Source organism: Limulus polyphemus, unplaced genomic scaffold (assembly GCF_000517525.1).
Source record: "Limulus polyphemus unplaced genomic scaffold, Limulus_polyphemus-2.1.2 Scaffold758, whole genome shotgun sequence".
Classification (NCBI taxonomy): domain Eukaryota; kingdom Metazoa; phylum Arthropoda; class Merostomata; order Xiphosura; family Limulidae; genus Limulus; species Limulus polyphemus.
Window position 1 is genome coordinate 400,140 of NW_013666368.1, and position 15,202 is coordinate 415,341.

The 15,202-nt window shown below is 32.4% G+C and overlaps 1 protein-coding gene across 7 annotated transcripts in view; it reads right to left on the reverse strand.

Moving 5' to 3' along the window:
* LOC106460356 (tubulin polyglutamylase complex subunit 1-like) overlaps window positions 1–12,773 on the reverse strand; it is a 16,388-nt gene extending 3,615 nt beyond the window's left edge. The window contains exons 1-4 of one of the 7 annotated variants that reach the window (XM_022387058.1): window positions 12,643–12,773; window positions 3,277–3,376; window positions 1,851–1,993; window positions 883–1,062 (exon numbers count right to left, since the gene is read on the reverse strand). In XM_022387058.1, coding sequence (XP_022242766.1) covers window positions 883–1,062; window positions 1,851–1,993; window positions 3,277–3,371 — 418 coding nt within the window. In that variant the 5' untranslated portion in view covers window positions 3,372–3,376; window positions 12,643–12,773. Of the gene's footprint in view, window positions 1–882; window positions 1,063–1,850; window positions 1,994–3,276; window positions 3,414–9,748; window positions 9,767–9,837; window positions 10,050–12,642 lie in introns of those variants that run through there. The other 6 variants (XM_022387053.1, XM_022387055.1, XM_022387057.1 and 3 more) reach the window with 6 other exon arrangements.
* Window positions 12,774–15,202: the final 2,429 nt, after the last annotated feature.

The window sequence follows — 15,202 nt, forward strand, 5'->3', positions numbered from 1 at the left end:
TTATATTAGTTTCTTTTCCCTTTCCTACGTATTACTTAGTTAGTTACTTAAATTAATTATTAGTAGTCTTACTTAGTATAGTATTACTTAATTAAATTATAGTATATATATATATATATATATATATATATATATATAAGTGCACAAAAAACTTACTTTTCACATTTTTTTAAGCCCGTGTTTTCATATAAACAATTTTTATTTTTTAATCATAGACAATTTAGTTTCAATAGTTCATCATTCATCTATCCAGTCAGGATTTTAAATCTTTTATTTACATTCTAGTTTGCCTTAATCAATAGTAGTTAGATCTGCATTCTTTATTTACTTAAATGATAAATCTTTCTTAGTTTTTGGCAAGTTTTTAATGATTTATAGGTAGGAGCAGTGATTACTGTAACTAGCAAAATAAAGTGTCAAAACAAATATATTAATAAACATCAGTCTACTTGAAACTGGCTGGATATGTAAAATGGAACTTTTTGATCAACAATAAAAAAAATAATTTGAATTCTAAGGTTAAAACACAATACTTTTAATGCTTTTTTCAAAACAATACCTCACAGCAAAATTTTGGAAATTTCACAAACTAAGAAATGGTAAAAATACTAAATCAACTTATCAAAATTTTTCTGTGCTTAAACTAGATACTATGTAGTAAGTTGGTCCAAGGTTTCATGTAACTTGATTAAGTACCATCACTTTATGAAGAAAAAAAAAAGGGGGGATATCAAAGACATCTCTCCAGTCACGACAAAGTTAATAACATCCTGGGATTCTCTTTGATAAATCACATGGACTTGGGAAGCCTTATTAGCATACTGGATCCCATGACTGCAACACCTAGATGAAACTTGTACTTACAAAATATTTACATTTTACCTTTTAGTAATAATGTTGTTAATACACCAGCACGAAATACAAGAAAAGGAATGTATTCATCACTGTGACATCTCAGTTTCTGTAGCAATTTGTCCACATATGAGTCTGGAAAACCATGTAGTAGTTGTCCTAACAAATCAGTGTAGATATCTCCTGTAAGGCCTTGGACTTCTTTCTGAACTAGTTTTAAAAAATGCACAGGTTATTGCTGTTACTTTCATATTGGAAGAAAGATGAAAATGTACTTATTGCAAAGTAATTGTGAAAATATAACTTGCTTGAAATATCTTTATCTCAAATTAACATAAATAAACTGCATTTTATGTAATCTAAGACTTAAAGCCTTCCATTTAATTATTACAAATTATTAAATGTCAGAACATTTATTACAGATTTGAATTGTAACTAAATACAAAAGTGAAATAATTGACAAGTTTTAGAAACAAAGTTAACTCTGAATTTATGGACCTATTTTTATAATGTTCGGTATAAGTGAGGTCCACCATTTGCATCAAATTTATGCTTTTGTCTGTAATTTCATTCAGGGTAAAAATATGGCAAAAATAAATTAGGTGAAATTATGGATTTTCTAAATAAGAAACATACAAGAATCCAACAGTAATAAGTGGGATTAATTTCAATATTACAAAGATTTGTGTTTATATGTTTTTTATGTGTGAAGCATAACTTATTGTGGACACTATAATCATAAAAGCCATAGACTCGTAATGTACGAATAGTTTTTAAAAAATTTGCTTAAAAAGCTGATGAGATCCATAAAGACCCCAGCAGTAATTCTATAGTTAATTACAATATAACGTACAGCACAACCTGCTACAACATGTGGTTTATACTGGTTAAATAAATATATATATATATGTTTTGAACAAAAACTCATTAAATTTTTTTTTATATCTTGCTATTGCATGCAGATCTCTTTCAGCTTTAATACATTAGATCTCACTCACATTTAAACCTACCTCTGTACTGACTAATAATATTGTATGCTTGAAGCAATCGTTCTTCAGTTGCTGGATGATGTGACTTAATGCTTTCCAAAAGATGTGCTGCTTGGGTAACTAAGTTGGTCTTTTCTCCCTCCTTCTGAAAACTGGATAAATAAGAATCTGAATTCATGAAACAACAAATCTTGGCCAATCACTACAATCCACTAGTGAAAGATAAAAAAAAATTATAAAACAACTAAAGTGGATCTAACTTATCGAAATTAATAAGAACATTCGAGCAGGTAGACTTAGAATGAAAACTAAACTTTCTCTCACTAAAACATTCAATAATGAGGAATAAAATTGTGTATGATAACTACAAAAGCTCATGAAAACTTGTACTTAGGTACAGTTGATAGTTATCCTTGAATTACCTAACATTTGTGCCAGAATCCTATTCTGATTTTTAGTAATTGTAAATGATTTTGGTGGGGAAGCTTATGGGTCATTTGTACATTATAATAATTACTGTGGTGTGGTATAAATTCTCACTACAATATTTATAAATTCACTGCACAAAGCATGTCTGTCCTTGGTATTTTATATGTTGAAAACTTCTTTTTGACCTAATCCAAATGGATTCTAAATGTATATGCCAACTACACAATAGCTTATGAATTAAACATTAAATACAAGTTTTCATACATTATTCTAACAGTTAGCTAGGCTAACAAAGTCAAACATTTACTTTGAGTTTACAATTTCTTACTATCTTTTACACTCACTATATTTGCACCAGTAAAAATGTCAGAACTTCCCATAACTCTAATACAACTTATTTTTGTATTAAAGAGCATTTTCAATTATCTCTACTTGATACACTAATTCCCAGGTTGAGATCGGTATGAAGTTTTAGGAAAAGGGAGAGTAATACACGGGTGAATATTCTTACTAAAATACATTTTTATTTTGAAAACATTATATAATTTTCATTATTAAACTCTCTTCTGGATTATGCCATCTTGCACTACAATTATGCAGGAAAAAATTAAGATACAAAAACTAAGGATAAAAAAGATCAAAGAAACTGTAATACCTGAAAGAACATGTCTATCTTAGAATGATCATTTCCAAATGAATATTACAACAACTTAAATAAGTTTTATCTATTGTTAAGAATGTTATGATTTCAACAATGTGACTTCCTTTAGGCACTACAATTCTGTTGAAGTAAAAAACTTTTTTTTTATCCAAAACAATAAAAATAGCTACCACACAGGAAACTTTAAATAAAGTGATGAGATAACTTTAAAGAAACATATGCAACTGATTAAAAAAAAAAGCATACCAAAATTATATTCAAACCTAAAATTAAATAAGATTAACAACCTGGATGTGGCAAAAACTACATTCTAAGGCTTAAAGCATATAAGAAACATTAACTTACTGATTTATTAAAAATTCAATTGGCTTTTCTGGCTTAGAGTCGAGTAATGCCAACAGTGCTCGTTGAAGGATGGGCTGCACATCAGATTCTGCCATCTTAGCTTGAACAACAAAATACACAGATATAATGTTTTTGTTCTGAAAGGGAAAATATAATTTCAATCCTTTGAACTCAAATATTCAGTTAAAAGAAGTTATGTCTAAAATGTCAATCTTTCATAACATATGCTTATACATGTGTGTCCAGGCAGTAATAGCTTAATACTTTGAAGTTATGTAATTTTAAAAGTTTCCAAAGTTCATTGCTACAATTCTATATAGCTTCCTACATTATGAGAATTATTGTTCAGAAATAATTTCAAGAATAAATTTTTGGTACACAGAAAAGTAATCATCCAAAGTTGACTAAGGACCCACACTGAGAAAATGAGACTCTGCAATGGGTTGCTGTGAATAGGGACAGAAGGAAGGAACAATATAACTTGGAAGGCAAAATACAGCAACTTCTGAAGCAATCTTGCAGAAAATCCCATCCCAACAGTGGGCACTGAGCAGGAGCAGTTGAATTAACATTTTCTTTTATCCCCTACTTGATGTAGATTTCAGAAGAGTGTGTTTTATTCCTTGTGAGGCAACATAGACCACATTTATAGGTTGCACTGTCTCCTGTATATATATATATATATGTGTGTGTATGTGACTATATATATATATATATATATATATATATACACTGTACATTAGATGGTTTCTTTTATAACCTCTGGGAGTAGTGCACAATGGTGATTGGAAAGAGACAAAATCCAGAAGCAGAAAAAAAGACAATGTATTGTAAGCAATATGACAAAATGGTGTTGGGATTGTCTACATCCCCATTTGCAATATCTCATTCAGGTGATAGTGTAGAGGGGAATCACAAATACATCAATAAGAGGACTTCCAAAGTGAGAAAAAGTCCAAAAAAACACCAAGAGATGTAAGAAACACTGTTGGTAGGAGTTGGTTCAGGTAAGACAGACAATCCATCACTAAATTCAAAGTTCACAACATATGAGAGATTATCAACCAAATGTTGTTTTTATGAGCCCAAAAGTGGAGTTCAAGAACAAAAAAGCAGAGGTCCTGAGAGTGGATACTTCCTGTTGTTTGATGTAAAACACAATGGTGAAGTTGTTAAAACAGATCAAAATAGAATTTCCAGGAAACTTTAACAAAATATACTGGCAGGTCAATTGAAGTGTGCACATACCAAGGACATTGATGTAAAAAGGCCAGTTTGTAAAAGACCAAACATCAAAAATGGTTAAGATATTAAGAACCCCACCTCACCTGGCTATAAAGTTGTATGAAAATGTTCAAGCCACCATGACAGTGGTAAATGAGAGTCAAAGTAAGAGAAAATGAAAATCCTCAAGCTGGTAAAGGATATTCAAGGGAAAGGGAAGAATTCTAACCAAAGGCCACAGAGAAGGAGTGTTAAGTTTAAGGAGGATGAGGCAACTGAGAGACAGAATCTGCAATATCACAACAATCAGATGAGGGAGGACGAAGGGGAAAAATTAGATGAATTGAGGATTGTGCGATGAGATTGCTCAAGAATCAGCAGTAGCAACTGAAGTGAGAGGGCAAATGTCACCTACCTGAGTTGGGCAAAGTTGGATGTTACCTGATCCTCATCAAAGATAGAAGATCCAGAATCCAAGGCAGATGCAGAAGGTATAAAAGCAGGAGACCATCAGATGTGGGTCTGAGATGAAAAAAAAGTAGGATAGCACCCCAACCACGTGATGTACAATGGTGAAAAAGATGCTCACTGAGAAAATAATTCAAGTCACCATTGAAGGAAAATAAAAAATGCTTATGAAAAAGAGTCTAGACTTTAGGAAGCTTCAGAAATGTGAATATAAGAAAGCAATACAGATTCAATAAGATCAACAAAACTGAATGCATGGAAAGAATGAACATTTTTATGATTTTTAAATTTTTTAGTGGGTCTGATATGTCCATGGTAGATAGATCTCGGCCATTTCTGTATTGACAAAATTGTGATTAATTATCACAAATCTGCCAAATCCCAAAATCTGGGGAATATTCCTAAAAAGGAAACCACATCACAGAGTTTGGAACATGTTCCCAAAATTTTGTATTTTAACTAACAAAAGAAATCAAAGTAATATACAAAAAGATGATAATAATATGTGTTAAAAGCTCAAACTGAATCTGAATCTTGAAAAAGAAAGAAAATTAAGTAAGAATGCTAACACTTCATTAACAAAAAGTCAAAAATAATAATTATGAAAATTTCACAATTCTTAATAATAATAATAAAAAACACACCACTGAACAGTACAGTGATAAGGAAAATAATAAGCTTTTGGTATACACAAAGTGCTCAAGGAGGATATGTTACCATCCTATTGGTAGAAAGCTAATATAGTCTAATACTGATACAAAGTGCTCAAGGAGGATGTGTTACCATCCTATTGGTAGAAAGCTACTATAGTCTAATACTGATACAAAGTGCTCAAGGAGGATGTGTTACTATCCTATTGGTAGAAAGCTACTATAGTCTAATACTGATACAAAGTGCTCAAAGGAGGATGTGTTACCATCCTATTGGTAGAAAGCTACTATAGTCTAATACTGATTGCATAATAGATTGGTACAGTACATGTTACTATGTGCAGGAGTGGGAGTTTTGTTCAAAGGCTTAGGCACAAAAAAATGTTTGGTAGTAACTTGAGGTATTAGGTATTGTTCTATGGTAAGGTCAGTAAAAATATATATTACATAACTAAATTACTAAATACACATACAATACTTCTGTTACCTCATACTTCAAAGATCAACATATGTATCTTCTATCTTAAAAACTGGCTGGTAACTTCAAGTAAAACATTTTTCTGTTAACCACTTGAGACCTTATGTGAATTTAATGATATTCTTCTGACTCATGATTATAGATATGATCTCAAGCTGTGCAATTATTTCTTCTATAAACTTATCTATATGTTAATAAGTTGAGGACCAATTTTCTACAGTATCATTCCTAAATTTTATAGGATGTAACTTTAGAACAATGTTCACTAATCTGGTAAAATACTACGAAATTATTGTTTAACGTTCAGTATGCTTTTCTTTTATTTCAATGTATTATAGTTATGTATATATTTGACTATTTGCTGCTAAAAAGTTATGCCTACAACATCCAATTACGCAGTTTAAATCCTAGCATAACCTTGATCACTTCATGCTCATTATTAAAGTGGAAAAAAATCTGTGATGAGGATGCTGCTGCTTTACAAAGGGATTCAGATTATTTAGTGAGTAAATGGCAGATGGCTTTTAATTTCAATAAATGCAAGGTAATGCAAATGTGTTAGAGCTGGGTGATTAGCTCAATTAATTAACATAATACATTACCCATGAACATTGAGTAGTGTTACATAAAACAATTGATTAATCAAAATTACAATTGATTAACATCATAAACATAATCAACTCATCTAAATTAGTGTTTTAGATTATTGTTGTTTTTATTAATGCCAACCATCCAAGTCATTGAAATATTACCATTATGATTTGTTTGTTTTTTCAATTACTTCAAGGGGAAGTGTCACATCTCACAAAAATAATCAATTAATTGAAATCCGTAATTCTGATTATTACTATTATTCAACCTATTCAAAATTTGTGAGATTTATTACATGATAGAAAAAAAAAGGATCTTGGTGTTTCACTTTAACCAGTCTCTTAAACCAACCAAGCAGTGTGCTGTTGCTTGTGGTACATAAAATAGTATTCTAGATTGTATTTACAGAAATACTGAATGTAAGTCTAAAAGTTTTAATTTCCTTATATAGGTCACTGTTTAGGCCTCATTTGGAGTATTGTGTATGGTCCTGGGCTCCTTATCTTAAGAAGGATGTTGGATTGTTGGAAAGTGTTCACACAAGGGTTAGTAGGATGATATCTGGGATGGAAAGAGTGTCATACAAGGAGAGGTTAAGATCTCAGAAATAATTTTTTCTTGAAAATGAAGCGTTAGAAGGGATCTGATTGAGGTGTTTAAGATTTTTAGGGCAAATGACAGTGTTGAATCATCTTTTTTTTTGTACTAGTGAGAATGGTAGGACAAGGCAAAAAATATAACTCTGGTGAGAAGAATCATCTTCAACTACAATAGTTTTATTTTTCTAACAGGGTGGTTGACCTTTGAAATAGATTGCCTACATATGTGATAGATGCAGTAAAGTTAAGGGAGTTTAAGGAATGGCTTGATAAATATTTAAATAATAAGGGCTGCATGGCATTAATTTTTTTTTTACATTTAGTTTAATAATTGGGACAGCCTTGTTAGACCAACAGACCCCTTGCCATCTTGAAATGTTATATTATTATTGCAGAAAAATATTTTAAGAAAGTACTTGTTAAAGAAAATTAATACAACTTAAGCTAACTAAGTACAAAAATAGCAGTGTTGTCTTTAGTTCTTTATCATGAAAAGTTTGAGTAAAGCTTGAAAACAAGATTTATTATATTTTTGTTAAGCCTAAATTTACAACTTTTATCTTTTAAACATGAATGAAATTTTATTTGGGCTAAATATCATGAAACAGTGTTTTGAAATCATTCTATTTAAAGTGAATGAAATATAGTGAAATCTTTACCAGCATCTCTCCAAATGCTAACTACCAATTATTTTATAATCCAGATTTTCTGGAGTTGAATACGCAAACATAACCAACCACACACAACAGCAGACCATAAATTAAACAATTTTACTTGTAACATCGTATCTCTGCTTACTGTAATAAAAACAGTACTCTAAATTTGTCACTGTGTATAGTTTCTTCATTTATTTAGTTATTGAGTTATTAGAGGTAAGTTATTACAGCATCTTTGTGTGTTATAGGAATTAATAAGTACATTATAAAAGTATATATTAATTATGTTCAGCTATTTTTTAATGGTTTTTCCTAGTAATTAACTCATATACGCAGTTATTATTATTATTTTATATATCTCATACTGCTTAAAATAAATCAATTTTAGGTATTTTTGGAAGTGTGTAATAACTTTTCTATTTGTCCTATTATTATTTAATTGGATAGATTTCTTGCATGTACAGCTTTACCTGTTTAGGTTATTATTATTAATAACACTTAAGAGTTTTTATTATAATAAAATTACTACAAGTCAGGCCTATTTTCCTTCCCTTCACAAATTAGTTAACTTCTTTAACTATCTTACTAGCATGAGTAGCATCTCAACAATTTTAATATTTTATTATTTAAACCTAGTCACCATCTTTATAATGTATTCTTGTTACATTTTGTTACACTTAAAGGTTTTTTAATTTTTTAGTAATCCTTTTTAAAATGCACATCGAGCCACAGTTTTCTAATATACTATCGGCAAATCTGTCCAAACCAACCCTGAACTCCAAATCAGACTAACCTATAAATATTATTAGTATAAAATTAAAAAGTATAAGAATAGAGTAGTAGAAGAGTATTCAAATTTTAAGAAACGTTTTAATCTTCAAAATGTTTCATATATTTCATAAAATGTTAAAGGGTCAAAAAGGAGCTTATTTGCCCATCAAAGATGTCCCTTCTAGCTCCCAACTATAACCACCCCTTACTACTCATGTATTCATCCAATCTTTTCTTGAACTCAGTTAAACTTTCTGTCTCCACCACCCTTGAAGGCAGCTCATTCCAAAAGCCAAACATTCTGTTTGAAAAGTAATACTGTCTAAATTGTAGATAACTCCTATACTGCCAAAATTTGAATTTATGCCCCCTGGTCCTATTGTTGTCACTGCTAAACACAAAAGAGTTTGGTGGGTCTATATCATCAATACCATTAATTATCTTTAACACTTTAATCAAATCCCCTCTGCAGAGAAAACAAGTTAAGAGATTTTATTTTTAGTCTTTTCTCACAGAACAATCCCACCATCCAAGTTATCATCCTAGTGGCTCTTCTCTGAACCTTCTCCAACGATTCAATATCCTTCTTGAGGAAGGGAGCCCAAAACTGTACACAGTGCTCTAAATGAGGCCTAACATGTGATATACATACAGTGAAACAATAATATCTCTTGTCTTGTAAGGTGTATTCAATATTTCTTTAGATGCTACCCAAAATCCTATTAGCCCTATTGCTAGCTACAATACACTGTTTAGATAAGTTAAGTGATTTTTCAATCATAACACCAAGATATTTTTCTTCAGCCACATTATTTAATGTATTCTCATTTAAATTGTATCAATAATTTGAATTGTGAAAAACTACATGCATCATCTTGTGCTACTTCTATATCAACAAGTCTGGAATTGAGTTTTTAATTTGTATCAAATTTAAGCTAACGTTGTACTATAACTTATAGGCTTTTGCTAATTAACACTTTTGGCGAGTTTCGTATTGTAGAACTATTTGTAACTTCTCTGAATTTCATTACTTACAGCTTCCCAAGTTCACTAACTTCAAAGTTATAACTTAGGCCTATTAACGTTAGTACTGGTACTACAATAGCACTAGTAATACAACTTACCTACGAGTTTAACTTTAAGTTTAATGCGGTATTATAACTTTAATTATGGTATAGCCTCATTTTCAGTGCAACAACATCCTGATCGAAGTTAGCAATATGGCCAGTAAACTCAAACCTTGCTTTAAACAAAATATAAGATAAAAAGAGAAACTACTTGAATTTGTAAAATACAGCCAAGATGTTGTTGACAAGGTCGTAGCCATGACAACTGGAATGCATACTACCTCTAGGGAAAATATATCTATATATATAAAGACCAAATATGTGTTTGTTTGCACCCTAACACCTCCGAGCCTAGTATTGGGCCAATATCAACCAAAGTTTGTATGTAAACACAATGAATTGTGTCCTAAGGTGCTCAAAACTGAACTTAACCCAATTTCTATTTTGTAAAGCCTGTTGGTTAATTACTCCCAGCCTACTGAGTCAATCTTAAATAATCTTGGCAGGTTGACGTTTTAGACAATGCTAAATATTCTAAAGAGAGGACAAAGTATGAAAGTTGCTGGACTGCTTCTCAAACAATCATGTTTTCTCATGGTCATTGAGATTATTAAGGTGCTCAAGGGTGGGATTACCTCAAAATCTTTATTTGTTGGTAGATGGAAAGCAAACTGCAAATGTTGTTTATGAAGAAGCTTTATTATACTTTAAAAATTTTGAGGTACAGTTTATGTTCAGGCTATTACTTTGAAATATATCATTGCTGTTAAACTTACAATGTTTGAATTAAGTTTAAACATTCCCCATCGGTTGACGGGTATATAATACAGAAAAGTCTATGTGATAAATCTTATAGCCCCCTCAGTGGTTTGTTTTAAGTTAAGCACAAAGCTACACAATGGGCTATCTGTGCTCTTCTCACCACGGGTATCGAAACCCGGATTCTAGCGTTGTAAGTCCGCAAACATCCCGCTGTGCTACTAGGAGAAAATTTAATTACAATAGCGAGTTTGTTTTGAAAGCTTCGTAAGTTCGGTAGAAAATGAGATAAAATAGGGAATAGATAAAAGTAAGAAGGTGAGAAAAATACGTGGTTTTTTTACAATCAATAAATAAGCAAAACTTATTGATACGTAAGCCATAGCATCCTCTACCAGAATGTTCGCGCAATTTGTTCCATACTATTCAAGTACTATTTATTTAACTGTTAGAAGCAGACGTTTCTTCACTTTTACCCTCTTCCATAGCATCTTAAATGGCCTATCGTTAGGACTGATGGAATAAACATATATATGAATAATATATATATATATATATACATATTATACATGATTAGTTTTATTGACTGAATGATTCGTTTAGCGGTAATTATACCATCCAATGAAATAAAGGTAAAATGGAATACAGTTATCTAGAATTTATTCTTAATTGAACAAACCATCTTTACGAACAAACAAAGGTGAAATGGGCAGCTACTGCCTAGCTCAGAATGGCATTTATAGAAAAAGTGTTGGAGGACTAGCCTACAAATGTAGCTGAGTTGGAAAGGACAACATTTCACAAGGGTTCAGGTCCGCTTGTTTGTTTGTTTGAAGTTGAGCACAAAGCTACACAATGGGCTATCTGTGCTCTGCCCACCACGGGTACCGAAACCCGGTTTCTAGCGTTTAAGTCCACAGACATACTGCTGGGAAGTTCAGGTCAGCTTGCACTCACTCAGAAAAAAAAAAGAAAAAAAGAAAAGCTAAATATGCTAGAATGGTCAAAAATCTTCTGATCTTTTCCAAGGTCTGTGAATACTTTGGGGCTTCAAAACTCAATACAATATACTTTTTGAAATCCAGCGTTGGCTCAATGTAATTTAGTCTCCCTAAAATTTGGGGGAATAACGAGTTCTTTTATAATTACACGTGAATATATTTTCGCTTGCCCTTCCCTACCCATCATTTTTGGTGCTGGCGCCGCCATTGGACACAAAGATATTACATCACGATGAAAAATCAAAATATAAGACAAAAATAGTAATGTAATTTTTATATAATGAAAGATAAAAATTACATATATATTCGAAAAAATACCAACAAACAAACGAATGACGGGGATCATTAAAACAAATGCAATATAGAGTAAACTTTAGAATTGTTAATGCACCGGCTGATTATATGCTAACTTTTGTTTATCAGGTTGAAAGGGGGAGTATGCTTTTACCATAACGAGAGGGTAGCTGCTGTGGTAGAAAACTCTGCTGAGAGAGGATCTTGTTCTGAGCATTCCTATAGAATTTGGAAGCTATTTTAGCGAATCTTTTCTTAATTATGGGGGTAGTAAAAACTCTATTCAAATCATGTTGAAGTGTGGGTCGGAAAGTGAAAAGCTATACGAAGCACGTAGTTTTGCAGTGTTTGTAATTCATGGAAGGTGTTATCTGACATGTTGCAAGTTATCAAACATTCGTATTTTATTAGTGGTCTAATGAAAACTTTCTAGATAAGTAGTAGAGTTGAAGTTTTATAATCGTTAACACAGTGTCTTATATATTAGATTTAATTTTAACGCGCGTTTGTTTTGTAATATTTCGGTGAAGTATGACTTCTAGGTAAATTTCTTGAAATGATACCGAGAAACTTGTCCGTTCGTTTCATGAGAGGTATTTTAGTTTAAGTAAAGCCATATTATTTAAAGTTAAATAATATGATAAATAGAGAATAAATGAATAAAACTAATAATAACAGAAAGTGTACCAATTAAAAATAAAATGAAAAAAATTATATAGACAAATAAAAGGAATTAAATAAATAATCAAAAAATAAACAGAGATTGAATGATTCAACTTAAAGGTAAGGGGATCGAACGATCCAATACCCAGAAATTGGTTGTGGTACCCATCATACAGAATGGGTGGGGTAAAATGTCTTGATCAAGGGCGCAACAACATTACTCGGGCCATCCTCTAACTCGCAACCATCCGACTACGAGTCCAAAGTGCAAATCCATTGAGAAAAACCCACTTTCCTTGGTCGACCACAGTATATTCTACGCGATCGGTGCCCAAGCTGTGTAGCTAGAATGAAAGAAAAAAGGTATTATCTTCAAACATAATTGAAATATCAGTGAGTTAACAATATTACTTGGGATTTTATAATGATTGATGGATGTAGTGGAAAGAGAGTGAATAGACATTGTCGTGGGTGGCATTGTCGTTTGGGATAGTTTCAGGTGCCGTGTTTGATCATGGAGTTAGACACCATCATCGGAGTCTTAGGCTTGAAGAGGCTTAACTCAATAAAATGTCTCAGTCAGCAACTTTTCCGTAGAGGTTTCCAAAAACGTTTGTACTTTAGGCTCTGGATCAATCAGTATGTCCACTTGGGTTTCCTTACTTCTGGTGTTCACTCTAGTCTGGGTTTTTTCGATGGATGTTCCTGCGTTTGTTGTCTTCCTGGTCTACGTCTGTGTTTGACAGCCTTTTAACTTCTTAATAGTCACGGTTTGTGACTATTTTCATTTTTCCGTGGTTTTAACGTCATCTACTGACATCTGAGTTTGTTGGTCCGTGGTGGAGATGTTACTGGAGTAGAACTTGGACTTTGTGTGCAATACCGGATGTCAGTCATAGTTTTCCTTTGCTTGTTTGACTTTCTGTGTGGTTTTTACGCTTTGAAATGAAATAAATATAGGAAACAACCGTAAGTGAGTATGTATTCTTCAGTTCACTTTGATGTTGTTACAACTTTTATGAATTATGTTGGACGTCCTGTTTTCCTTGAAATGATTTTGTGGGGCAACTTGTATTTTAGTTGTAGTATCATTTTCCAGTGCTTGTAGGATTTCCTAAATGGTAATGGACGAGTCCACGTTTCTCAGAAGAACAGTATAGAGATAGCTGCTACGTCTGTGAGGCTGTAAACATACCGGGAGGTTGATGTTCTAGGCGTATTTAGATATCAGAGATCTTCGGGTGTCTTGAGTTGTATGGTGATTCCTCCTCGTTGTAATCTTCTTGAATCGTAAAGAATGGGTCGAAATTTAGGCTATGATTTTTCTAGTTTTCCAGAAATTTATCTGTGTCTATGTGTTTGTTATTTTTCCAGTACTTTTTATGTCCAATCAACAGGGCCTGTTCTGCCAGGGTCGAATTCTTGTGCAGTCTTTATGTTCTTTTATTTTTGCTCCAAAGTACCTTCCACTTTCTCTAATGTAGGTCTGTTTACAGGAACATGGTACTCTATAAATGACGTTTTTGTGTTTGTCGTCAATTGTTCTTTGCTTGGTAGATCTGGGCATTCTGTAAGATTTCCAGTATACATGAATGTTGAATTTCTCAGCCACAAGTTTGATCTTCCCATTTAAGTTTTGCGCATTCAGGAGGTAAATAGAGTTGGACTTGTTTTTCTTTTCTGTTGTATCATTTGATGTTTTAATTTTCTTCAATATATTTGTGGCGAAATTAGGGGGGTATCTGTTCTAGTTAACATACTATCTAATCAAAAACAAGGTTTAAGTGTGATAACAAAGGTGCGGCAAAAAAAAAAAAAAGGATTGAGCGTGCGGCTTAAAGGAATTAAATTGAAACTGGCGGTCAAACTAGTTGCTACATTTATAGCATTGATAAGAATTTTACGGTAAATATTCATTCATTAGTTAGCCAACTAGTTGTTCAACTTGGGGCATGATGGTGAGTAAAACAAAATACGCGGCCTAGCTAACTAATGAATGAATATTTGCTGTAAAATATTTTGTCCGCACCTTTTTTTCACACCTAAGATGTTTTTGATCAGATATTATAACTTTTTGTCAATATATATCAACAAACCACAGCAAGTAAGAAAGTGATACTCGATAGTAACCAACATTAGCTTGAGGACCGCAACCCTGTTATTTGGAACAGACCTTTACTCTACAGAACCAACCAAATTCTTTGAAATACATGGTGGTAGTTTTACCACTCTAAAACGGTGTTAACAACTTTCTTGGCCCGGCATGGCCAGGTGGTTTAAAATATTCCAAATTGTCTGCTAAAACTGGAGAAAGCGGTGATATCATGGCAAGGCTGTCTGTTTGTTCAAATATACCGTTTTTGTATAGAAAATATGTGGATTGCAGACAAACTGTGGTTAGTTTCATAATCTTTTCTATCTTCAAGTCAATTATATATGTAAGTTTGTTTTTAGAGCAAAGCCACAATGGATTATTTTCTATATCTACCGCTGGGAAATCGAACCCCGGATTTTAGCTTTCTACGACCGTAAACTTTCAACTGTCTCACCGGGGGACCTTGTATGTAAGCAAATTATCACTACACAACCACTGTTTGGTGATGCGGAAGGTCTCTGCAGGTAGAACGCCAGTGAACAAGTACATCACAACAAAACTGGTGGGGATTGTTTGTTTGTTTTTTGAATTTCGCGCAAAGCTACACGAG